This window comes from Diadema setosum, chromosome 20 (genome assembly GCF_964275005.1).
Source record: "Diadema setosum chromosome 20, eeDiaSeto1, whole genome shotgun sequence".
Taxonomy (NCBI): Eukaryota; Metazoa; Echinodermata; class Echinoidea; order Diadematoida; family Diadematidae; genus Diadema; species Diadema setosum.
The window spans coordinates 11,666,470-11,690,484 of NC_092704.1; the positions used below are offsets into that span (position 1 = coordinate 11,666,470).

The following is a 24,015-nucleotide window of genomic DNA, read 5'->3' on the forward strand; positions in this document are numbered from 1 at the left end:
TTCAATTGGCATTGAAGCTAAAATGATTTCACGATTTTTTTTTTCGTAGAAAGCCCATTAATTCAAATATAAAAGAACAACTACAAGGCTGTACCCATTGCTGTAGTCTGAGCAGGGGTAGTAGTAGAAAGAGTTGTGGTCTCCTCCTTCCTAGTAGTACCCATCGGAGTTGTTGTGGTAACAGCTGTGGTGGTAGCTTCAGTTACTGTAGTGGGTTTCGACGTGCTGGTAGGTACACTTGTAGTGACAACGGTTGTGACTACTGTTGTTTCCATGCTTGTAGCTGATTAATGAAAGAAAAAGAACACCGGGAATCCAAGATATGAAAGGAACGTTACAGAATGTAACTTGTGAATTTGTTGCTAAAAAGTTGAGTGCACGGTTAAGTACCAGAAGTAACCAGCGGGCAGTATGTATAGACTATGAACTTATCAATTCAATAACATACAACTAATCTCTTTTTTTCTGTCTCTGAACTGAGAGCACAGGAAATTTCAAATGTAATAGACCGTGGAATATCAGCATCAACGGGGACATTCAACTCGATATATTATAGATCGCATAAGAGAACAAGAGAGATGAGAAAGTAGGAATATAGGAACCCAGAATAAAAGGAAACGAAATTACCTGTCTCAATACATCCTCTGAATGTCACCGTCAACTGCGAATCTGCCACGTTGTAGTCATCTGGAAGGGTGATGTCAAAATAAACTTCATTCAAACCAGTCAAAGGTTCAAACTCGTACATTCCTGAAGGCTGATCTTCTCCGGGTTCAGCTGTAAATTGGCGTTCAACATCTCCATCGCTCGACGGCGGGACACCAATTGTGACAGTATTGGGAGGCGAGCCATTCGTTGTGGTTATGCTGACGGCTGATACCTTAATCGTCACTTCGGAGGTGTCATCCGTTGATTTGACAATGACTCTTACTTTCCTATTGGAAGTAGGTTCCGTCCAAAGGTTTGTTTCGACGTTGTCCAGTAAAACTCTTAATTTAGTATCAGGGTCCTCGCCATCCAGCGGTTTTCTGCAATAACCTGGAAAGTAAAAGAAAATAATTTGTAGCGTAAAACTGTTTGGGAAACAGAAAACCGTGGACTGGTACACAGAGTTACCAACATTTGTATTTATACGTTTGTCTAGTTTAGCAAACTGGCTCGTTTGATGTGGTGTAGCAGGAAAGTACATGATGGAACAGGTTATGTTAACGCGGAAAACTTGTCTGACTGCCTTCTAATCAAATGAAATCCTTCAGGTTTAGAGTCTTGGGACACAAGTCCGACAAAAATGGAAGTGAAAAAGTACCTGGCGTAGTAGATTCCGGCCTTTCTGTAGTGATCGAAGTAACAGTTGTCTGAGTTGTAGTTGTTGCTTCAGGAGTGGCAGTAGTTTCCTCAACTACTGCTGTTGTTTGCTCTGTTCCTGGAGCAGTAGTCGTTGTCGCTCGCGTTCGCGACCTTGTTGTGACTTCTGTTAAAAAAAGAAAACGACACGCATGTATCTGTCACTCAAAGTTTATGACAGTTGAGAAAAACATTTTGAAGACAATACCTATAGCGAAGAATAGCCGAAACCAGTTTGATCTTAAAGTAATTATTATTTAGTGATAACCGATTTTCTTTCTTACTACACGTTAATTCAAAAAGGTTACAAATACAACGCAGACTTAGACCTACCTGACTGACCCAGAGTTGTCGTTTCTGTAAATGTTGAGAGAGAAAAAAAGAGAACATTCTAGTTATGGATCGATTACAGTCGCATCAGACAGAGCTGAAATATTATATTGAAATACAAATTAAGTACTTTCCATGACTTAGGTGATGATTTATTGTTTTGCATATCTTAATGTTCAGAAATTCAAGATGTAATTTCAAAAACAGTGTCCTCGCTAATGAATGTAAGGTTTGGCATCAATACACTGCTAAAAAAACAATAACCAAAAAACAAAGTTTAGCGTCTTGTCACTTGATCTGGTCAAGAGAGAGATTCCTGCTTCGAGTCATGTTTTACTTTACTGGACTGTGTTATTGAAATAAAATTTGGGCATTAATGCTTGGTAGCTTGGAAATCGTTGGAAATTCTTGAAGAGCCTGTACAGTGAAGTTGTGTCATATTAAGTCTGTTTTTGTTTGTGTGTTTGTTTGTTCTCTTCTTTTTGGTATTGAATCTAGAACGTATTCTACAAGATTAAATGTTGAAGATATCCCGTTTAAACAAGGAGTTATGTATTGGTCATCTGGACTATATTGAAAGATGTGAAGGTTATATTTGTTTGTCGGTTTGCAATTCGTTTGATTTGTCGAAAATCCATCACTGTGAAGAAGGTGTTACATCCATTTTGTTCAATTGGCATTGAAGCTAAAATGATTTCACGATTTTTTTTTTTTCGTAGAAAGCCCATTAATTCAAATATAAAAGAACAACTACAAGGCTGTACCCATTGCTGTAGTCTGAGCAGGGGTAGTAGTAGAAAGAGTTGTGGTCTCCTCCTTCCTAGTAGTACCCATCGGAGTTGTTGTGGTAACAGCTGTGGTGGTAGCTTCAGTTACTGTAGTGGGTTTCGACGTGCTGGTAGGTACACTTGTAGTGACAACGGTTGTGACTACTGTTGTTTCCATGCTCGTAGCTGATTAATGAAAGAAAAAGAACACCGAGAATCCAAGATATGAAAGGAACGTTACAGAATGTAACTTGTGAATTTGTTGCTAAAAAGTTGAGTGCACGGTTAAGTACCAGAAGTAACCAGCGGGCAGTATGTATAGACTATGAACTTATCAATTCAATAACATATAACTAATCTCTTTTTTTCTGTCTCTGAATTGAGAGCAGAGGAAATTTCAAATGTAATAGACCGTGGAATATCAGCAACAACGGGGACATTCAACTCGATATATTATAGATCGCATAAGAGAACAAGAGAGATGAGAAAGTAGGAATATAGGAACCCAGAATAAAAGGAAACGAAATTACCTGTCTCAATACATCCTCTGAATGTCACCGTCAACTGCGAATCTGCCACGTTGTAGTCATCTGGAAGGGTGATGTCAAAATAAACTTCATTCAAACCAGTCAAAGGTTCAAACTCGTACATTCCTGAAGGCTGATCTTCTCCGGGTTCAGCTGTAAATTGGCGTTCAACATCTCCATCGCTCGACGGCGGGACACCAATTGTGACAGTATTGGGAGGCGAGCCATTCGTTGTGGTTATGCTGACGGCTGATACCTTAATCGTCACTTCGGAGGTGTCATCCGTTGATTTGACAATGACTCTTACTTTCCTATTGGAAGTAGGTTCCGTCCAAAGGTTTGTTTCGACGTTGTCCAGTAAAACTCTTAATTTAGTATCAGGGTCCTCGCCATCCAGCGGTTTTCTGCAATAACCTGGAAAGTAAAAGAAAATAATTTGTAGCGTAAAACTGTTTGGGAAACAGAAAACCGTGGACTGGTACACAGAGTTACCAACATTTGTATTTATACGCTTGTCTAGTTTAGCAAACTGGCTCGTTTGATGTGGTGTAGCAGGAAAGTACATGATGGAACAGGTTATGTTAACGCGGAAAACTGCCTTCTAATCAAATGAAATCCTTCAGGTTTAGAGTCTTGGGACACAAGTCCGACAAAAATGGAAGTGAAAAAGTACCTGGCGTAGTAGATTCCTGCCTTTCCGTAGTGATCGATGTAACAGTTGTCTGAGTTGTAGTTGTTGCTTCAGGAGTGGCAGTAGTTTCCTCAACTACTGCTGTTGTTTGCTCTGTTCCTGGAGCAGTAGTCGTTGTCGCTCGCGTTCGCGACCTTGTTGTGACTTCTGTTAAAAAAAGAAAACGACACGCATGTATCTGTCACTCAATGTTTATGACAGTTGAGAAAAACATTTTGAAGACAATACCTATAGCGAAGAATAGCCGAAACCAGTTTGATCTTAAAGTAATTATTATTTAGTGATAACCGATTTTCTTTCTTACTACACGTTAATTCAAAAAGGTTACAAATACAACGCAGACTTAGACCTACCTGACTGACCCAGAGTTGTCGTTTCTGTAAATGTTGAGAGAGAAAAAAAGAGAACATTCTAGTTATGGATCGATTACAGTCGCATCAGACAGAGCTGAAATATTATATTGAAATACAAATTAAGTACTTTCCATGACTTAGGTGATGAGTTATTGTTTTGCATATCTTAATGTTCAGAAATTCAAGATGTAATTTCAAAAACAGTGTCCTCGCTAATGAATGTAAGGTTTGGCATCAATACACTGCTAAAAAAACAATAACCAAAAAACAAAGTTTAGCGTCTTGTCACTTGATCTGGTCAAGAGAGAGATTCCTGCTTCGAGTCATGTTTTACTTTACTGGACTGTGTTATTGAAATAAAATTTGGGCATTAATGCTTGGTAGCTTGGAAATCGTTGGAAATTCTTGAAGAGCCTGTACAGTGAAGTTGTGTCATATTAAGTCTGTTTTTGTTTGTGTGTTTGTTTGTTCTCTTCTTTTTGGTATTGAATCTAGAACGTATTCTACAAGATTAAATGTTGAAGATATCCCGTTTAAACAAGGAGTTATGTTTTGGTCATCTGGACTATATTGAAAGATGTGAAGGTTATATTTGTTTGTCGGTTTGCAATTCGTTTGATTTGTCGAAAATCCATCACTGTGAAGAAGGTGTTACATCCATTTTGTTCAATTGGCATTGAAGCTAAAATGATTTCACGATTTTTTTTTTTTCGTAGAAAGCCCATTAATTCAAATATAAAAGAACAACTACAAGGCTGTACCCATTGCTGTAGTCTGAGCAGGGGTAGTAGTAGAAAGAGTTGTGGTCTCCTCCTTCCTAGTAGTACCCATCGGAGTTGTTGTGGTAACAGCTGTGGTGGTAGCTTCAGTTACTGTAGTGGGTTTCGACGTGCTGGTAGGTACACTTGTAGTGACAACGGTTGTGACTACTGTTGTTTCCATGCTCGTAGCTGATTAATGAAAGAAAAAGAACACCGGGAATCCAAGATATGAAAGGAACGTTACAGAATGTAACTTGTGAATTTGTTGCTAAAAAGTTGAGTGCACGGTTAAGTACCAGAAGTAACCAGCGGGCAGTATGTATAGACTATGAACTTGTCAATTTAATAACATACAACTAATCTCTTTTTTTCTGTCTCTGAATTGAGAGCACAGGAAATTTCAAATGTAATAGACCGTGGAATATCAGCAACAACGGGGACATTCAACTCGATATATTATAGATCGCATAAGAGAACAAGAGAGATGAGAAAGTAGGAATATAGGAACCCAGAATAAAAGGAAACGAAATTACCTGTCTCAATACATCCTCTGAATGTCACCGTCAACTGCGAATCTGCCACGTTGTAGTCATCTGGAAGGGTGATGTCAAAATAAACTTCATTCAAACCAGTCAAAGGTTCAAACTCGTACATTCCTGAAGGCTGATCTTCTCCGGGTTCAGCTGTAAATTGGCGTTCAACATCTCCATCGCTCGACGGCGGGACACCAATTGTGACAGTATTGGGAGGCGAGCCATTCGTTGTGGTTATGCTGACGGCTGATACCTTAATCGTCACTTCGGAGGTGTCATCCGTTGATTTGACAATGACTCTTACTTTCCTATTGGAAGTAGGTTCCGTCCAAAGGTTTGTTTCGACGTTGTCCAGTAAAACTCTTAATTTAGTATCAGGGTCCTCGCCATCCAGCGGTTTTCTGCAATAACCTGGAAAGTAAAAGAAAATAATTTGTAGCGTAAAACTGTTTGGGAAACAGAAAACCGTGGACTGGTACACAGAGTTACCAACATTTGTATTTATACGCTTGTCTAGTTTAGCAAACTGGCTCGTTTGATGTGGTGTAGCAGGAAAGTACATGATGGAACAGGTTATGTTAACGCGGAAAACTGCCTTCTAATCAAATGAAATCCTTCAGGTTTAGAGTCTTGGGACACAAGTCCGACAAAAATGGAAGTGAAAAAGTACCTGGCGTAGTAGATTCCTGCCTTTCCGTAGTGATCGATGTAACAGTTGTCTGAGTTGTAGTTGTTGCTTCAGGAGTGGCAGTAGTTTCCTCAACTACTGCTGTTGTTTGCTCTGTTCCTGGAGCAGTAGTCGTTGTCGCTCGCGTTCGCGACCTTGTTGTGACTTCTGTTAAAAAAAGAAAACGACACGCATGTATCTGTCACTCAATGTTTATGACAGTTGAGAAAAACATTTTGAAGACAATACCTATAGCGAAGAATAGCCGAAACCAGTTTGATCTTAAAGTAATTATTATTTAGTGATAACCGATTTTCTTTCTTACTACACGTTAATTCAAAAAGGTTACAAATACAACGCAGACTTAGACCTACCTGACTGACCCAGAGTTGTCGTTTCTGTAAATGTTGAGAGAGAAAAAAAGAGAACATTCTAGTTATGGATCGATTACAGTCGCATCAGACAGAGCTGAAATATTATATTGAAATACAAATTAAGTACTTTCCATGACTTAGGTGATGAGTTATTGTTTTGCATATCTTAATGTTCAGAAATTCAAGATGTAATTTCAAAAACAGTGTCCTCGCTAATGAATGTAAGGTTTGGCATCAATACACTGCTAAAAAAACAATAACCAAAAAACAAAGTTTAGCGTCTTGTCACTTGATCTGGTCAAGAGAGAGATTCCTGCTTCGAGTCATGTTTTACTTTACTGGACTGTGTTATTGAAATAAAATTTGGGCATTAATGCTTGGTAGCTTGGAAATCGTTGGAAATTCTTGAAGAGCCTGTACAGTGAAGTTGTGTCATATTAAGTCTGTTTTTGTTTGTGTGTTTGTTTGTTCTCTTCTTTTTGGTATTGAATCTAGAACGTATTCTACAAGATTAAATGTTGAAGATATCCCGTTTAAACAAGGAGTTATGTTTTGGTCATCTGGACTATATTGAAAGATGTGAAGGTTATATTTGTTTGTCGGTTTGCAATTCGTTTGATTTGTCGAAAATCCATCACTGTGAAGAAGGTGTTACATCCATTTTGTTCAATTGGCATTGAAGCTAAAATGATTTCACGATTTTTTTTTTTCGTAGAAAGCCCATTAATTCAAATATAAAAGAACAACTACAAGGCTGTACCCATTGCTGTAGTCTGAGCAGGGGTAATAGTAGAAAGAGTTGTGGTCTCCTCCTTCCTAGTAGTACCCATCGGAGTTGTTGTGGTAACAGCTGTGGTGGTAGCTTCAGTTACTGTAGTGGGTTTCGACGTGCTGGTAGGTACACTTGTAGTGACAACGGTTGTGACTACTGTTGTTTCCATGCTCGTAGCTGATTAATGAAAGAAAAAGAACACCGGGAATCCAAGATATGAAAGGAACGTTACAGAATGTAACTTGTGAATTTGTTGCTAAAAAGTTGAGTGCACGGTTAAGTACCAGAAGTAACCAGCGGGCAGTATGTATAGACTATGAACTTATCAATTCAATAACATACAACTAATCTCTTTTTTTCTGTCTCTGAATTGAGAGCACAGGAAATTTCAAATGTAATAGACCGTGGAATATCAGCAACAACGGGGACATTCAACTCGATATATTATAGATCGCATAAGAGAACAAGAGAGATGAGAAAGTAGGAATATAGGAACCCAGAATAAAAGGAAACGAAATTACCTGTCTCAATACATCCTCTGAATGTCACCGTCAACTGCGAATCTGCCACGTTGTAGTCATCTGGAAGGGTGATGTCAAAATAAACTTCATTCAAACCAGTCAAAGGTTCAAACTCGTACATTCCTGAAGGCTGATCTTCTCCGGGTTCAGCTGTAAATTGGCGTTCAACATCTCCATCGCTCGACGGCGGGACACCAATTGTGACAGTATTGGGAGGCGAGCCATTCGTTGTGGTTATGCTGACGGCTGATACCTTAATCGTCACTTCGGAGGTGTCATCCGTTGATTTGACAATGACTCTTACTTTCCTATTGGAAGTAGGTTCCGTCCAAAGGTTTGTTTCGACGTTGTCCAGTAAAACTCTTAATTTAGTATCAGGGTCCTCGCCATCCAGCGGTTTTCTGCAATAACCTGGAAAGTAAAAGAAAATAATTTGTAGCGTAAAACTGTTTGGGAAACAGAAAACCGTGGACTGGTACACAGAGTTACCAACATTTGTATTTATACGCTTGTCTAGTTTAGCAAACTGGCTCGTTTGATGTGGTGTAGCAGGAAAGTACATGATGGAACAGGTTATGTTAACGCGGAAAACTGCCTTCTAATCAAATGAAATCCTTCAGGTTTAGAGTCTTGGGACACAAGTCCGACAAAAATGGAAGTGAAAAAGTACCTGGCGTAGTAGATTCCTGCCTTTCCGTAGTGATCGATGTAACAGTTGTCTGAGTTGTAGTTGTTGCTTCAGGAGTGGCAGTAGTTTCCTCAACTACTGCTGTTGTTTGCTCTGTTCCTGGAGCAGCAGTCGTTGTCGCTCGCGTTCGCGACCTTGTTGTGACTTCTGTTAAAAAAAGAAAACGACACGCATGTATCTGTCACTCAATGTTTATGACAGTTGAGAAAAACATTTTGACAATACCTATAGCGAAGAATAGCCGAAACCAGTTTGATCTTAAAGTAATTATTATTTAGTGATAACCGATTTTCTTTCTTACTACACGTTAATTCAAAAAGGTTACAAATACAACGCAGACTTAGACCTACCTGACTGACCCAGAGTTGTCGTTTCTGTAAATGTTGAGAGAGAAAAAAAGAGAACATTCTAGTTATGGATCGATTACAGTCGCATCAGACAGAGCTGAAATATTATATTGAAATACAAATTAAGTACTTTCCATGACTTAGGTGATGATTTATTGTTTTGCATATCTTAATGTTCAGAAATTCAAGATGTAATTTCAAAAACAGTGTCCTCGCTAATGAATGTAAGGTTTGGCATCAATACACTGCTAAAAAAACATAACCAAAAAAACAAAGTTTAGCGTCTTGTCACTTGATCTGGTCAAGAGAGAGATTCTTGCTTCGAGTCATGTTTTACTTTACTGGACTGTGTTATTGAAATAAAATTTGGGCATTAATGCTTGGTAGCTTGGAAATCGTTGGAAATTCTTGAAGAGCCTGTACAGTGAAGTTGTGTCATATTAAGTCTGTTTTTGTTTGTGTGTTTGTTTGTTCTCTTCTTTTTGGTATTGAATCTAGAACGTATTCTACAAGATTAAATGTAGAAGATATCCCGTTTAAACAAGGAGTTATGTTTTGGTCATCTGGACTATATTGAAAGATGTGAAGGTTATATTTGTTTGTCGGTTTGCAATTCGTTTGATTTGTCGAAAATCCATCACTGTGAAGAAGGTGTTACATCCATTTTGTTCAATTGGCATTGAAGCTAAAATGATTTCACGATTTTTTTTTTCGTAGAAAGCCCATTAATTCAAATATAAAAGAACAACTACAAGGCTGTACCCATTGCTGTAGTCTGAGCAGGGGTAGTAGTAGAAAGAGTTGTGGTCTCCTCCTTCCTAGTAGTACCCATCGGAGTTGTTGTGGTAACAGCTGTGGTGGTAGCTTCAGTTACTGTAGTGGGTTTCGACGTGCTGGTAGGTACACTTGTAGTGACAACGGTTGTGACTACTGTTGTTTCCATGCTCGTAGCTGATTAATGAAAGAAAAAGAACACCGGGAATCCAAGATATGAAAGGAACGTTACAGAATGTAACTTGTGAATTTGTTGCTAAAAAGTTGAGTGCACGGTTAAGTACAAGAAGTAACCAGTGGGCAGTATGTATAGACTATGAACTTATCAATTCAATAACATACAACTAATCTTTTTTTTTGTCTGTCTCTGAATTGAGAGCACAGGAAATTTCAAATGTAATAGACCGTGGAATATCAGCAACAACGGGGACATTCAACTCGATATATTATAGATCGCATAAGAGAACAAGAGAAATGAGAAAGTAATGATAATGATAATGAATAACATTTATATAGCGCTTAATACTGATGTTTCTAAGCGCATCAAATCGGGGAAAAATAATATATATAACGTAAAAACAAAATACAGCATTATGTACATATTATGATAACGACAGCAACAACAACAACAGCAAGATTAAGGTTGTGTAAACAGATGAGTTTTCAACAATGACTTAAACCTATCAACATTTTCAGCGTTACGAATATAAAAAGGGAGTTCATTCCAAAGAAGTGGGGAAATAACTGAAAAGGCCCTATCACCATAACGTGTACAGGTGCGGGGACCACGTGATAATTGGAGAGCGGAGGAAGAACGAAGAGAACGGGTTGAAGTGGAGGAGCGGAAGGAAATTAGATCTTTAAGATAAGATGGGGCAAGATTATTACATATCTTGTAAACAATAAGGAGGATTTTAAAAGTGATACGTTGATGGATGGGGAGCCAGTGGAGGGATTGGAGAACTGGAGTAATGTGGTCAGATCTTTTTGTAAGGGTCACAAGCCTAGCAGCTGTATTTTGAATTCTTTGAAGTGGTGCAGTACTTGAAGCAGGGAGACCAACAAGAAGGGAATTGCAGTAGTCAAGATGAGAGGAAACAAATGCGTGAATGAGACGTTCTGTGGAAGACTGATCCAATAATTTACGTATTTTACCAATTTTACAAATACCCCAAGCAGCAGAACGACATGAATTCTTAATATGTTGTTGAAAGTTCAGATGCTTATCTACAATAACTCCGAGATCTCTGACGGACTGAGAGATGGGGATAGTACTATCTTCAAAGGAAAATTCTGTTAGAGAGCTACCCCGCCTGAACTGAGAATGAACATACAAAAATTCCGATTTAACACAATTCAATTTCAAATAATTATCGTGAGACCATTGCTTGATATCATCAACGCATCTACTAAGTTTGCAGAGTGCTTCGACTTGGGTATTTGGTTGTATGATTATGTAGATTTGAGTATCGTCGGCATACATAACATGTAAAATATCGTTATGAGAGTTGATTACTGAAGACAGAGGGGCTGTGTATAGAAGAAATAGTAAAGGACCAACCACAGACCCCTGGGGGACACCATGTCTAAGAGGGAACGACTGAGAAAATGCACCGTTCACAGTAACCATCTGGTGGCGGTCGTGTAAGTAAGATGCAATCCATCTCAAGACTGTTCCCGTTAGACCAAAATTAGTCTCCAATCTGTTAAGGAGAATTTCATGACTGATAGTATCAAACGCAGCAGAATAATCTAAAAGCAGAAGAGCAACTTCATGGCCTTTGTCTACTGCTAAGAGGAGGTCATTGAGTACCTTCAATAAGGCGGTTTCGGTGGAGTGGAAGTGTCTGTAGGCAGACTGATTACTAGGAAACAAGTAGGAATATAGGAACCCAGAATAAAAGGAAACGAAATTACCTGTCTCAATACATCCTCTGAATGTCACCGTCAACTGCGAATCTGCCACGTTGTAGTCATCAGGAAGGGTGATGTCAAAATAAACTTCATTCAAACCAGTCAAAGGTTCAAACTCGTACATTCCTGAAGGCTGATCTTCTCCGGGTTCAGCTGTAAATTGGCGTTCAACATCTCCATCGCTCGACGGCGGGACACCAATTGTGACAGTATTGGGAGGCGAGCCATTCGTTGTGGTTATGCTGACGGCTGATACCTTAATCGTCACTTCGGAGGTGTCATCCGTTGATTTGACAATGACTCTTACTTTCCTATTGGAAGTAGGTTCCGTCCAAAGGTTTGTTTCGACGTTGTCCAGTAAAACTCTTAATTTAGTTTCAGGGTCCTCGCCATCCAGTGGTTTTCTACAATAACCTGGAAAGTAAAAGAAAAGAATTTGTAGCTTAAAACTGTTTGGGAAACAGAATACCATCGACTCGCACACAGAGGTATCAATATTTGTATTTCCATCGGAAGTACGTTCCGTCCAAAGATTTGTTTCATTGTCGTCAAATAAAACGTGTAATTTAGTATCAAGATTCTCACAATCCAGTGGTTCTCTGCAAGCGCCTGGTGATTAAAAGATATGTCATGGATGTTGACATTTATGGCCACTAATATTGAAGGAAAAGTGTTTGGTAGTTCTGCTATCTTGTCCGCCAATCCAGTGGTTCTCTGCAAGCGCCTGGTGATTAAAAGATATGTCATGGATGTTGACATTTATGGCCACTAATATTGAAGGAAAAGTATTTGGTAGTTCTGCTATCTAAGAGTTGTCCGCCAATTTAGTGGTTCTCTGCAAGCGCCTGGTGATTAAAAGATATGTCATGTCATGAGTTGTCCGCCAAAAAGATCCCCCTAGTAATACACGAGGTGTTGCTGTTTGAAAGAAAACTGTCCAAATAATTCACCCAAAGATTGCTGAATTTCAATTCTGAAAATACAAAATCTTTCTCGCGCGAGAGAGGGATACCCCCTCCCATACCCTCTCCCTTTCGGTCATTTCTACCTAGTACACTTTTCGATTGACAGATTTCCGAATATCTCATCAAAACTTTGCGCCAGATCTGTCACTTCCGTCCAAAAAATGCAAAAGTTCCGTCGGGTGGGTGGGAAGGGATATGTAGATACTTTCAGTTAACCCTATTTTCCACCGCTTGGTTTCCCTCCATAGATTTAGTGCACTTCTGGGACCGACAGTTTTCCGAATTCCATCAAAAAATGTGTTTACGAGATGTTTTCATTTGATTCTAAAAATGCAAAACTTTCCTCGTATGCAGAGGCGTCGATTCTGGAGGTCTAGGGGGCAAACATGTCATTTTGCTCCCCCAGTAATTTCACGTATATAGTTATTTAGATCCGTTTGACAGGACATTCCTGTGAAAACAACGGAGAGTTCTAGTTTCGTGACATGTACGAGTCACTTTGTTCAGCTCTATGCGAACTGTCCGGCTGGCATCCATCACGGATAGATGCTCGTCGGTGTCGGTCAGAGCTGAAGAAACAATCCAGACGAGACATGAAACAGTTACACTCAGTGGTGTTCACATAGGTACTCCTGTCAAGCAGATTTGATTACGGGTCGTTACCGCACTATATATGAATAAATATCTGCATCGATATATCTTGAGATAAACAAGTTGAGACATTGGATAAACGTATGGCAAACGTGTGTGAATCGTAGAGTTCAGTGCTGTTTTTGTTTCCCCTCGAATCAGTGATATCATTGGCATCCACATAAATGCGATAAGAGATGATAGCAAAAACTGAGAAGCCTGGACTGACCTATGTTAATATACAATGTGTATTATATATATTATATATACTTGTTCTTTTTTTCTTTTGATGTGAAATCAAAATGGTAGAGCTGCAATTTCGCGAGGAGTATTTGTTGTAGCATATTTACTGAAATGTGGCGAGTTCTTTCTTTCTTTCTTTCGTCCTTTGTTGGGGGAGGTTGGATGAGCTGGATGTTATTGGTGGAGAAGACAAATTCTGATATTCAAATAATCAGTTTTTAATATCTAAATCAGAGTCTACCAAAACACGATATGGAGTTTGACGGATACGCCTTTCAAACATAAGTATTCAGGTCTGAGTGTATGAAATTAGTATGGGCATTTTGTCTCGTTTTGACTTTAGATTGAAAGATATTACCTGGTGTTGTAGGGACCACGACCTCCCCTGTTGTAGGTGTAAACGTGGAATATTTTGTCGTTTCCTCCTCCTGTACTCGTGTGGTCTCCGTCATTGTTGGTGTGACGATAGTTGTGATCCTTTCCGTCGGCGTGGTAGTATGCCCTGTAGAATGTTTGAAGTACCGAATTTCATCAGAATATCATCACCCGTCGAGCAGTACACACTTATACATTGTACATATATTATACATATACATATACATATACATATACATATACATATACATATACTTACATAGACAAATACATGCACATACATACATGTGCACATACTACTATGTGTAAATAAGGTGACTTTCAACATTCCGGCATAGAAGACAGCGTAGGTAATAGAAAATATTGCCATTTACGTAAGTATGTCTTTGTTTATGGTGATCATAATACTTGCACGCTTTAGTCCGCCATGCGACACAGCGTGTTTTTACTCTCCGGGTCTTCACTGACCTATACAAGTACCTATACGTATAAAAGCATCCTTTTAGTCTTCCTTCGTCAATTTCTTCCAATATTTTTGAATTTCTGTGACCAATATTTGTTAGCATGTGACATTCGCCTTTTCCCCACGACTAGACCTACGCACAAATCGAGGATTTATGTCTCAGAGCGTTTGCGTGACCATAGTACTGCAATATTTAAAAATACAGAAACACTGTTGATCGTTCGAGAGTTTGTCAAAGATTGCAGTCATTCCTTGCTTTAGAGTTTTTTTCCCCGTGATTACACTGAATGCTATCGACTTCATTACCCAATATCATTACAGCCGATATGAATGACATGCTTTCAAGAAATTTCAAGTGCATGGTCTGACTTGTGTATATTTATACTATCATAATCACTATCATCATACTTTTCTATCAAAATTTATTACTTTATCATGAACCGAGATACATCCGTGACATCCAAATGTGACAACTTGGCAGTCAGAAGCTATTCTGCTTACCGACAATGCAGCCCTTGAAATCAAAGGTAAAGTAGACAGCGCTTGCTGTATTGTCCAGCGCGGTGACAGTAATCCAGAATTCCTCAATGTCTGTCACTTGCATCATGGTTTCAGGAAGCTCCACGTTCCAGGGACTACTGCTATCGCCACTCTTCTGTAGCTGGAAGTCCAGTGAACCCTGTCAATGACAAGAGCAACAACACCACCACCCACAATTCGTTAAGTCCATAACTGTAAAGAGTTTGGTCGGAAAACAGGCTAAAGGCCACCGCTACTATACGACTTTCGATCGCACGACTGACCGACTTCGGATCTGAAATTAACAAGCGTGTATATTCTAAGAATATTCTGATTTATTTCAGATCTTCACTGCAAAAAGTCCGGTGTTAAATATGAAACACCGAGCTGGTGTTAAATTTCCGGTGCTCATTCATGGTGTTAGATTAACACCTCCGGGTGTCATTTCAAAATTTAAAATTGTTTTTTGAATAGTTTCTTAGTTGCTGCACTTCTTTTTAATTTTGAACTTCAACAAGACGATAGAGAATTTTCCGATAAAGTACTTGATTTTTGAAAAAATCTGTAAATACATTTACACCACAGTAACACCAGTTGGTGTGGTCCCCTATTGAAGCTGGACGGGTGTTATACCATTGAAATTAACACCAGCCACATTGTCAAATTAACACCACGAATTGCCAGGCGAACACTTTTTAACACCGTCACAATATATTTTCTACACCTGTGGGTGTGGTCCTCTATTGAAGTTTGATCGGTGTTAGATTTAACACCCATGGTGTTAAATCTAACACCGATGTTTTTACAGTGTAATGTCGGTCAGTCATGCTACCGAAGGTCGTGTACTGTGCGGTTGAAGTGTCATTGTCAAACAAATTAAAGTAGGTCCACCATCATTTCAAGCAGAATAAACCTTTCCAGCGACACCTCACTTGTTGCATACCCAATTATTTTCTTGAAGTTGTGATTGGAAATACCCTATGTTTTCTTATATTTTTCTTTTATTGTTTTAGCAGCTTTGATCTCAGATTTTTCATATTAACATGAATCAACCTCTTCTTATGAGGGGTTGATTGTCGTCACGAGTTGCAGGGCTGATGAAATGCGTCAAAGCGCTCCGCAGTACTGGAATCTTTGTTTGCACCCGCCTGATCTGCGGAGTGATATGTGTTACACAATGATGGTATGTATTCATTGTTACCATGGAGAATACTGCTATCAGACAGAAGTCACACTGCACTTTATGGGATGTGCATATGTGACCGCGCGTCACAAAACCAGCAAAACGTCGCACGCCCTGATTGTACGTGAGGAGTGGAAAAGGTGAAACGGGTCAACCTAGTAAATCTTGACTTTTTCATATTATCTGAAAGAGCAATTATTCTATCATAAAACAAATGGGAAATTGTGTTTTAGCAGTTTTTGTAGAACACATTTTTTTTTTTTTTTTTTGTAGGATAGTGTGATCAGGTATGTCTTCGAGGCACCTTTTAATTTCTCAGAAACCCTTTACACACTCTTTACTCTCAAATCTTATAATTTTTGAAGGGATGGTGCTACTGCTTTGAAATTCATGGAATGAATCCATGGATAGAATGTGTTAATAGAGCATTCTCAATTTTCATGATAATCGGATAATTCCTTCACTGTTGTTTATATGGACTTTTACACCCTGTTTTTGCCCCATTCATTGCAAAGAGCACGGCTTGGTAAAATTAAGTGATTGGATAGACCCTATACTTAAGAGCCTCTTTTTTCATTACTCAGTTTTCCAGAGAGTGTGCTTTCTTCTCAAGATTTAGATAGATCAGGAAAGTCCATTTCAATCGAGTTATACATCAGTCAAAGCTTAAAGTGTGCTCTTTTAGAATCTGCCCCTAGCTAAATATCCATGACTGGCTACTCATTGTCTGTTTTGTGGTGCTGAGTCACATATACAAATGGTGTAGCAAAAAAAGAATGTACTAAAAGAAAAAGGTGGTACGTACTGGAGGAATTAATCAATTAAGTTAAGATGTACCGAGAGAATTTGAATGCCCCTACACGTGTGTATTCGTACAAAGTAGGCACTTTCCCAAATAAATAAGTCCAATTCTTTCTACAGGTTAACCCTAAAAGGGCCGGGCGGGGGGAGAGTTGAATCAACCCCCCTCGACATTTTTCGCGACTTCTCCGCCGTGCGAAATTTTTTGACTGCGCCGTTTGCTGACTTTTTACTTTCAAGTCACGCGCATCTGTTGACACCATTTTCGCGAAAATCGTGCATATCGTTACGACGCTGCATAACGTTTTATACATGCCTGTGAGACCAAAAATGGCTCAAAAAACGTGATTTTGTGTATAAAGTCTGTGCATATGGAGTTTTTTCTTCTTATTTATAAAGATATGATTATTTTCACTTCCATAGGCTGAAACTAATCAATTTTAGGATAATTATGCTGGAAATAGGTTCAGTCATCAATTTTACCGAAAAAAAAAATGATAAAACAAAAGGTCAAAAAAACCAAAAAAAAAAATACATAAGAAATTCATAAAACAATAGAATACATAAGAAATTGATTTCGATACCAATCTTTTTTTAAAGTACATTGTTAGGAATGCTAAGAATAATGTTTTCACCAAAAATTAGGATTCTAGGAGCTTGCTTTAATTTCTGATTTAGAGCAAAATGTATGATTTTATGCATATATTAGCATAATTAATCACTATGGTGAAAATTTCTATTTCTTTTTGTATAGTTTGGTAGATTACGCCACAGGTAATGCACGTGCCAAATTTCATGACGATTGCGCGATCAACGACAGAGATCTCGGGAGGGGGGGGGGGTTTGAATCAACTCCTCCCCGGCCACAGGACCCAAAAAAGCCCGGCCTGGTTAGGGTTAATCATTTCTATTGTTTATTGTTTCATAGGGTCTGTTTTGTAACTACATTTAAGCATACTGTTCCAGCAAAAGCCTGGGCCCTGCATTTGTTTCAAGTGGAGGGAAGTACATGTGGTAGAGTCAAAGGGAAGACAAGTTTTGAGAGCAGATGCAAAAAAGAATGATGCAGGGAAGAATATCTTACTGATGTGCTCATTAAGAAAAACTTAAATATTTGTATAACAACAAACGGTTCTAGGACAAGTACCCCTGGGCTATTACCCCAGACCCTTCTACCGACCCAAACTCTAATCCTAATCCTGAACCTAATCCTAAGCCTTACCAAATTTCTAAGGCAACAAGAACCATTTTTCTTTTGCATCCTTTTCTTGCACCAAGCGGCAGAGCGTATTGACATAAAGTCACATGTATCCTTGTACATTTAGGAAAGCATTATCACGTTCGTGGTTGTGAACATCGAGACAAATATATAGACACTCAAGAACACCGGCCAAACTCACGTCGGCACGCTGTACGGGGTTCAGTGATTGCTGTCCAGATCGTCGATACTGCAGTCGTATCGTGACGCCCGTGATCGAGTTTCTTTGATCGCCGACGACCACTGACGACACTGTGACAGGTGTGCTAAAGGTGACCATTAGACTCATCGGAAGCTGGCCAGTGGGGTTCAGTATGTTCCATACGTTGCCCGACATGACTAAACCAACTTCGTTAACGGGCGTCATGACGATGCTGACGTCACTGATGTCACTGAGAGGTTCGTCGCAGATGCCTGGCAGTCGCAAGAGAATAGAAAGAGAAAAAAAAAAGAAATGCTGATTGTGTAATCTTAACCCAAGCGACGCAACGTCATCCAAAACAATTCCAGCGTGAAAATCGTACTATCTCATTTACATTAATTGTTCTCTGAGTACTCTTATTCACTGATCAGGAACCCATTACCTATATAGACAAGTGACAAATTTGATTCACAGATTGCATTCTCATAATTTTTACGTCTTATGTTTATCTCTACTGTTGTATTTCAAAATATCGACGAGATAGAGATGACGAAGATGTGGTGTTTGTGAAGTAATACGAACAACGGTTGTAATCATCACAATAGACATAGTGAATACGATTATTACGACAATATGGATGATAAGAGTAAAAGCAATGAAAACAAAATTCAGACTCTCGTAATGTTCAGTCTAGCGACAGCAGCGGTAAACTTACCTGGTGTTGTCAGTCGTGTAGTGGTGGCGATGGTTGTGGCCGCAGTAGTCGGCATTGTTGTTGCAGATGTTGTAGTGGGCATAGGCGTGATAGTTACACGTCTGGTCATTGTTGTTGGAATGACCGTTGTTGTACCAACTGAAGGTAGTGTTGTCGGTACCACTGATGTTTTCACTGCAGGTGTTGTTGTTTCAAATACCCTTGTAGTTGCAGCGGTTGTTGGTATTCCTCTTGTTGTAATGATTTCTGGTGTCGTTTCAACTCTTGGGAACGTTGTTTCAATTGTCTTTGTAGTTTTAACCGTTGGCGATGTGGTTAGTACTGCCGTTGTAGTTTTCATTTCGGGCGTTGGCGTTGTAAAAGCCGTTGTAGTTACACCCACCGTTCCTTCCGTTGTTCCTAGTGTTGTGGTTGGAATATGCTTTGTCGCCTTTTTGGACTCGGTGGGGTTGGCCGGTCTTGGTCGGGTTGTGCTGGCTGGAGATGCAGTTGTAGATAAAACAGTAGATGGAACTAACGTGGAAGACTGGAACAGCTTAGTAGTCGGCGAGATAGTTGTTGTCTTGCCAACCGTTTCAGTGGATGGAACTGTCGTGATCTTTGTTAGTATGGGTGACGTCACCGAAGGGATTCTGGAAGTTTCTCGGGCGCGTGTGGTTGGTAGCGGTGATGTAACAGGTGCCAGGGTAGTCGTCATTTTTTCTTCAGTGACTTTCTCCGTTACTGTTGTCAAAACATTCGACGTTGGGGTTGCGGCCGTAGACACCGAGACCCGAGTTGTAACACTTGTCACCTTCGGGCCCTCAGTTGTCGTGACAGAGTGAGTAGAAGTGGTTGGTGCCAAAGTTGTAGCCAGTTTTGTCGTAACGGGTAATTTTGTTGTCTCGACTGTAGTGACAGTGGTAGTCATCGTGGTAGTTGGTCCCTCCGTTGAATGCTCTGTCGTAGCCTTGGTTGTAATGGTCTCTGTGGTGGTGGTAACCTCTTCTCTGCATTCGCAGCACTTGCCTTCCGTGTTGTCCAAAACTAGTCCATCCTAATTCAAAGACATAATCAAGTACATTGTAATATATATTCAAGAATGGATGGAACTGTACTTCTATTTGGAACGTCGACCGTCATTTGAATATTCTAAAATACGGAATTTTTCAAGCATACCATAAGTATTTCATTACGTCTACGAAGGTAACTTCAAATTCATTTTGTATCCAGTTCGGTATAACAGGAACAGACTTGGCAGAAGTTGAGCCAGACTATCGAATCAAATGTACTACGCATACATGTACATATGTATGCATCTCACATGCTCACGAAGTTGGGTGCAAAAAAAAAAAAAGGAACAGAAATCGCTTTTGCCAATTTCACAGACAATCGAAAAAATACGAACGGGGAAACTATGGTCTATGAGAGCTGTGTAGCATCCTTACCTGGCTACAGTCTTCTTCAGTCAGTAAACAAGTGGTGGTACAGAATACAGCACCGCCTAGTGACCCCATTTGATCGCACACGCAGTCCTTGCACGTTCCCATCGTGAAATTCTCCCCCGGCTGAGGGGTTCAGAAAACATGGAAAGGAGTTACTTCTGAGTAACATCAATCTCTTTTCGTTTATAATTATTGTGTGACATAGATAGCATGTAGCTATCCCCCTCTTTCTCTATCAAACAAGAAAGTAGACAAGGAAATACGGCACAGACGAATTAACTATTCTTGGTAAACATACCGATTCGCTAACGTACATGATTACAGTCTAATACTACAGTTTTCGATCAAAATAATCATAAGAAGGCAAGTGATGCAAGGCGTAAGCTGATCGTCTGCAGTCCCGATACAGACGCAGCTTTCCAAGCAGTGCCCGCTGCATGCCGTCTGCGCTGAGCATAGATGGCCGGGCTGTAGGAACCGTGTTTTGGTTCTTGTGTGTGAGCTGGTAGCCAACTCACCATGAGTATTTCACCATCACTGTCACTGTCCAAAATGACAAAACTCTCTGTGTCTATGTTCACAGTAAAATGTATATGACATAAACCATTTATTGAATAATTCCCTGCAGTGTTTTCGAAACCTTGTGCAGACTGAAATGGCAGTTTGTGGTGGCTATATTCGCTGGGCATCATCCAGGCCCCAAGCATGTCTGATCCGCAGTAATACCTGTCTTTTAATAGTGCCGATCTTTCCTTTGTTGTTGTTGTTGTTGTTGTTGTTTTAGGTCTGATAGGGTCTTGGATATAATTATATTTCATTCTTTTATTTACAAAATATTTCTTACATGGATTATGAAGGTTATCCGAGGACTATGTGCATCAAAGAATTTACTATTATACATATGCATTAAAAATACACATATTTTTCTTTTTCCCCAAAACGTGATTGTAGTACTTTTTTTTTGCATCACCAATGGTAGCGATTCGCTGATGACGTCACTTGTTGAATGTATATCCAGATACGGACCTGTATGACTTGGTTGTTGAAGAAACATTCAGGACATATTGGCATCCTCAGACAGAGAGATGTGCCCCAGATGTAGTCTCTGATGAGTGTGTCCGTGCACATGCAGTTTCGACAATCTTCGTTATCCGAACAGCTGAGCGACACAGATGCCCCTTGTCCTCTTTGATCACAGGTAACATTGCAGGAGCACTCCTCATCGCAAACTGTAAAGTTGGCCGAAAAAAAAAAATACTTAATGACTTTAAGCTTCGTCCGAGGTGACAAAACTACAATGTCGACTACACGATGTCACTGTACTGTGGACTATACTGTTCAATCCCGTCAATGATCTAGAGTATGCTCTGTCACCCACGAGACCAAACGCACCCCCGCGCGCAAACAGACAAACGTACACATGCACGCACTGAGGGACAGAAAGACAGACACACACACCATCACACTTATCATACTATCATACAGTCATACCAGCAAATTATACTCTTATTTACACATATACACTCCCATAACAGTGCCACTCAGTGGAAATTTCCTTAAATTCCTTTTTTACGACCTTTGTTATGTTACACAGAAAGAGACCCCGATTTTTTTTTTCTGCAAAAATGTAAATCACAACCAACAATAATTGAGAGGCAAGTTTCACTTTGGATTGGAAGACCATGTGCAATTCCTCAAAAAGATAGAAAGTGACATGATGAATTTCGAATTCTATTACCCTAGCGTTGTCAGGTAGGCCCTACCCATTTATAAACCTGGGCCATGGTGGGTTAGAAACACCTTGCCCAAGGACGTAAGGACTAGGCGGGAATCGAACTCTGATTGGGAGTTCGAAATCTTATCCACTATGCCACAGCGCCCCCACACTGCCATACCGCCCCCACAATAACCAGCAGCGGAGCCAGTTGAAATTACCGTTTGACACTGTCGTCGTCGTGCTGAGCTGACAGTTCTCGGGTTCGAACGGTTCACAATCAAGCACGTATGGACTCGTTTCTCTTGCGTCCGTCTCGGGATTCCGAATGCACTGACACTTTGTGCAGTCTCCCGGTATCGTGATATATGATCCATACTGTGTTACATCAGATCAATGCAAAAACAAATATGGAGAATCGTCAGAGAGAGGTAGATAGATAGAGAGAGAGAGTATATTCCCTTCTATTTGTTGTTTTCGACCATCATTTCTATGACAGATATCATAAAATAGATAACGATCCACCAAATATGACAGTGATAAAAAAGTAAAGAGTAATAATTTCCAATAATTACAAAATATGGTTTAGAGAAGACATTTTCGCCGAGTCAGGATATAAAACGTTTCTGTTTGTATGTACTTATGTATTTTTTCCCATTTTCCCCATTCATTTACTGAAAACAAGTTAGAATGTAAGTCATCAGTTTTACTTTTCTGGGTGGGAAGCATTCATTGCTCTTCAACAGAAGAATGAATTCATTTCACTCAGTCGATTTAAGGGCAAAAAGGTCAAATCATATAGTAAGGGTTACATATAACCGTAATGCAATCCTGAATTGAAGAGAGGATATAGTATGGCACCTACAAATCTCAGATTTGCGAGCCAGAACTCACCCGGACTTCCTCACCGTTGTACTGGCAGTACGTGCACTCCGTCTCACCCAATGGCTTCACGCACATTTTAGTATTGGACACGAGTCCAACATTTGCCAGGAATTCCTCCTGGTTTTCGATAGTGTCCTTGTAGTAGCCCGCCTTGCAGGCGCAATCCGGGTTGGCTGCGAGGTCGGTTATTTTCTTGCAGTCGCTATCGGTCGGAAACGGTATTGTCTCTATGGAGGAGTCGCACGTGACCTCGACGTGACAACGTTCTTGGCAAACTGGAACAGGAAGGCAACCACGAAATGTAAGAAATGTATTTAATGGGATTTTCTTCATCATAGATTCTTATGGTACGTTTGTTGGGAATGATTGCATAGAAATGTGCGCTTAGAAATGCCAGTATGAAGCGCCATATAAATGCAATTATTATTATCATTATTATTATTATTATTATTATTATTACTATTATTGCTGACTGTTCAGGACACGTATTATCATTATAAAAAATGATGAAGACGATGAATAACAGTACGTTCTGCAATAATAATAATAATAATGATGTTGATAAAGATAATGATGACAATAATGATATTGATGATAATAATAATAATTATTAGTATTATCGTATTGCCGAAAAAAGAGAGTTAGTAATCATGGCTAACCCGAGGAAAAAAAAAACAACGTAAAAATATGTATAACATATAAGATTATAGAATACATAAAAAAAAAAAATATGTTTGTTGTTTTCATATGGAGAAGAGATTGTACTGGCATAAGATCTTTGTACTACCGCACCTGTATCCTAAAAAGATAAAATTGAAGTAAAGTAATCACCTTCTTCGGTTGGCAGTGTAGAAGCAGTGGTGGTTCGGCCTTCCGCTGTAGTTGATTCTGTAACTGAAATATTATCATTGGAAATACAATTTCCATAATGTTATAATATATATGCAATTTGCATGTGGCATAATGATGAATGGATTGCAGTTACACTATTCTTGTTCCTTCCTAGAATACTCACGAAATAACAACAGAAAACACATTCCACATAATAAATCTCACTTAACTTTCTCCTTTTATTAAGAAACGTTTAAAAAATACATTAGCAAGTTATTACAATGTACGTAGAATCTTCAATTAAAGTTGCACTGCAGAACTCGAAACATTTTAATCGTTTAAATGTTGCATAAATTATTCTCTCTACCATCGTCTTTTCCATTTGGTCATCATGACGGATACTACTGCTGTCATGATTCATTTTAGGCAAGGACTTTACAATGATATTAAAAAGAATACATACAGAAACCACAAAAGCCGCGGTCACATTGGCAAAAGATCGCG

The 24,015-nt window shown here is 39.4% G+C and overlaps 3 protein-coding genes across 3 annotated transcripts in view; all 3 read right to left on the reverse strand.

Moving 5' to 3' along the window:
• Positions 1-17: 17 nt before the first annotated feature.
• On the reverse strand, positions 18-4,673 carry LOC140243412 (uncharacterized). The gene is given in 8 exon segments (XM_072323092.1): positions 18-283; positions 628-1,038; positions 1,307-1,471; positions 1,678-1,701; positions 2,439-2,627; positions 2,972-3,382; positions 3,642-3,837; positions 4,668-4,673. Coding segments are annotated over 8 exon segments (1,668 nt in total).
• Positions 4,674-4,705: 32 nt separating this feature from the next.
• LOC140243413 (uncharacterized) lies at positions 4,706-8,479 on the reverse strand (the record flags this gene model as incomplete). Its single annotated transcript, XM_072323093.1, is given in 7 exon segments — positions 4,706-4,962; positions 5,307-5,717; positions 5,977-6,141; positions 6,348-6,371; positions 7,108-7,296; positions 7,641-8,051; positions 8,311-8,479. Coding segments are annotated over 7 exon segments (1,626 nt in total), but the record flags the coding sequence as incomplete, so codon positions are not given.
• A 170-nt stretch (positions 8,480-8,649) lies between these two features.
• Positions 8,650-24,015, reverse strand: part of LOC140243692 (uncharacterized) — an 82,075-nt gene continuing 66,709 nt past the window's right edge. Inside the window, exons 15-25 of the mRNA XM_072323355.1 lie at positions 23,512-23,574; positions 22,690-22,955; positions 22,017-22,173; positions 21,108-21,310; positions 20,085-20,204; positions 18,658-19,693; positions 17,943-18,214; positions 14,541-14,718; positions 13,560-13,703; positions 9,438-9,626; positions 8,650-8,702 (exon numbers count right to left, since the gene is read on the reverse strand). Coding sequence (XP_072179456.1) covers positions 8,650-8,702; positions 9,438-9,626; positions 13,560-13,703; positions 14,541-14,718; positions 17,943-18,214; positions 18,658-19,693; positions 20,085-20,204; positions 21,108-21,310; positions 22,017-22,173; positions 22,690-22,955; positions 23,512-23,574 — 2,681 coding nt within the window. The remainder of the gene's footprint in view (positions 8,703-9,437; positions 9,627-13,559; positions 13,704-14,540; positions 14,719-17,942; positions 18,215-18,657; positions 19,694-20,084; positions 20,205-21,107; positions 21,311-22,016; positions 22,174-22,689; positions 22,956-23,511; positions 23,575-24,015) is intronic.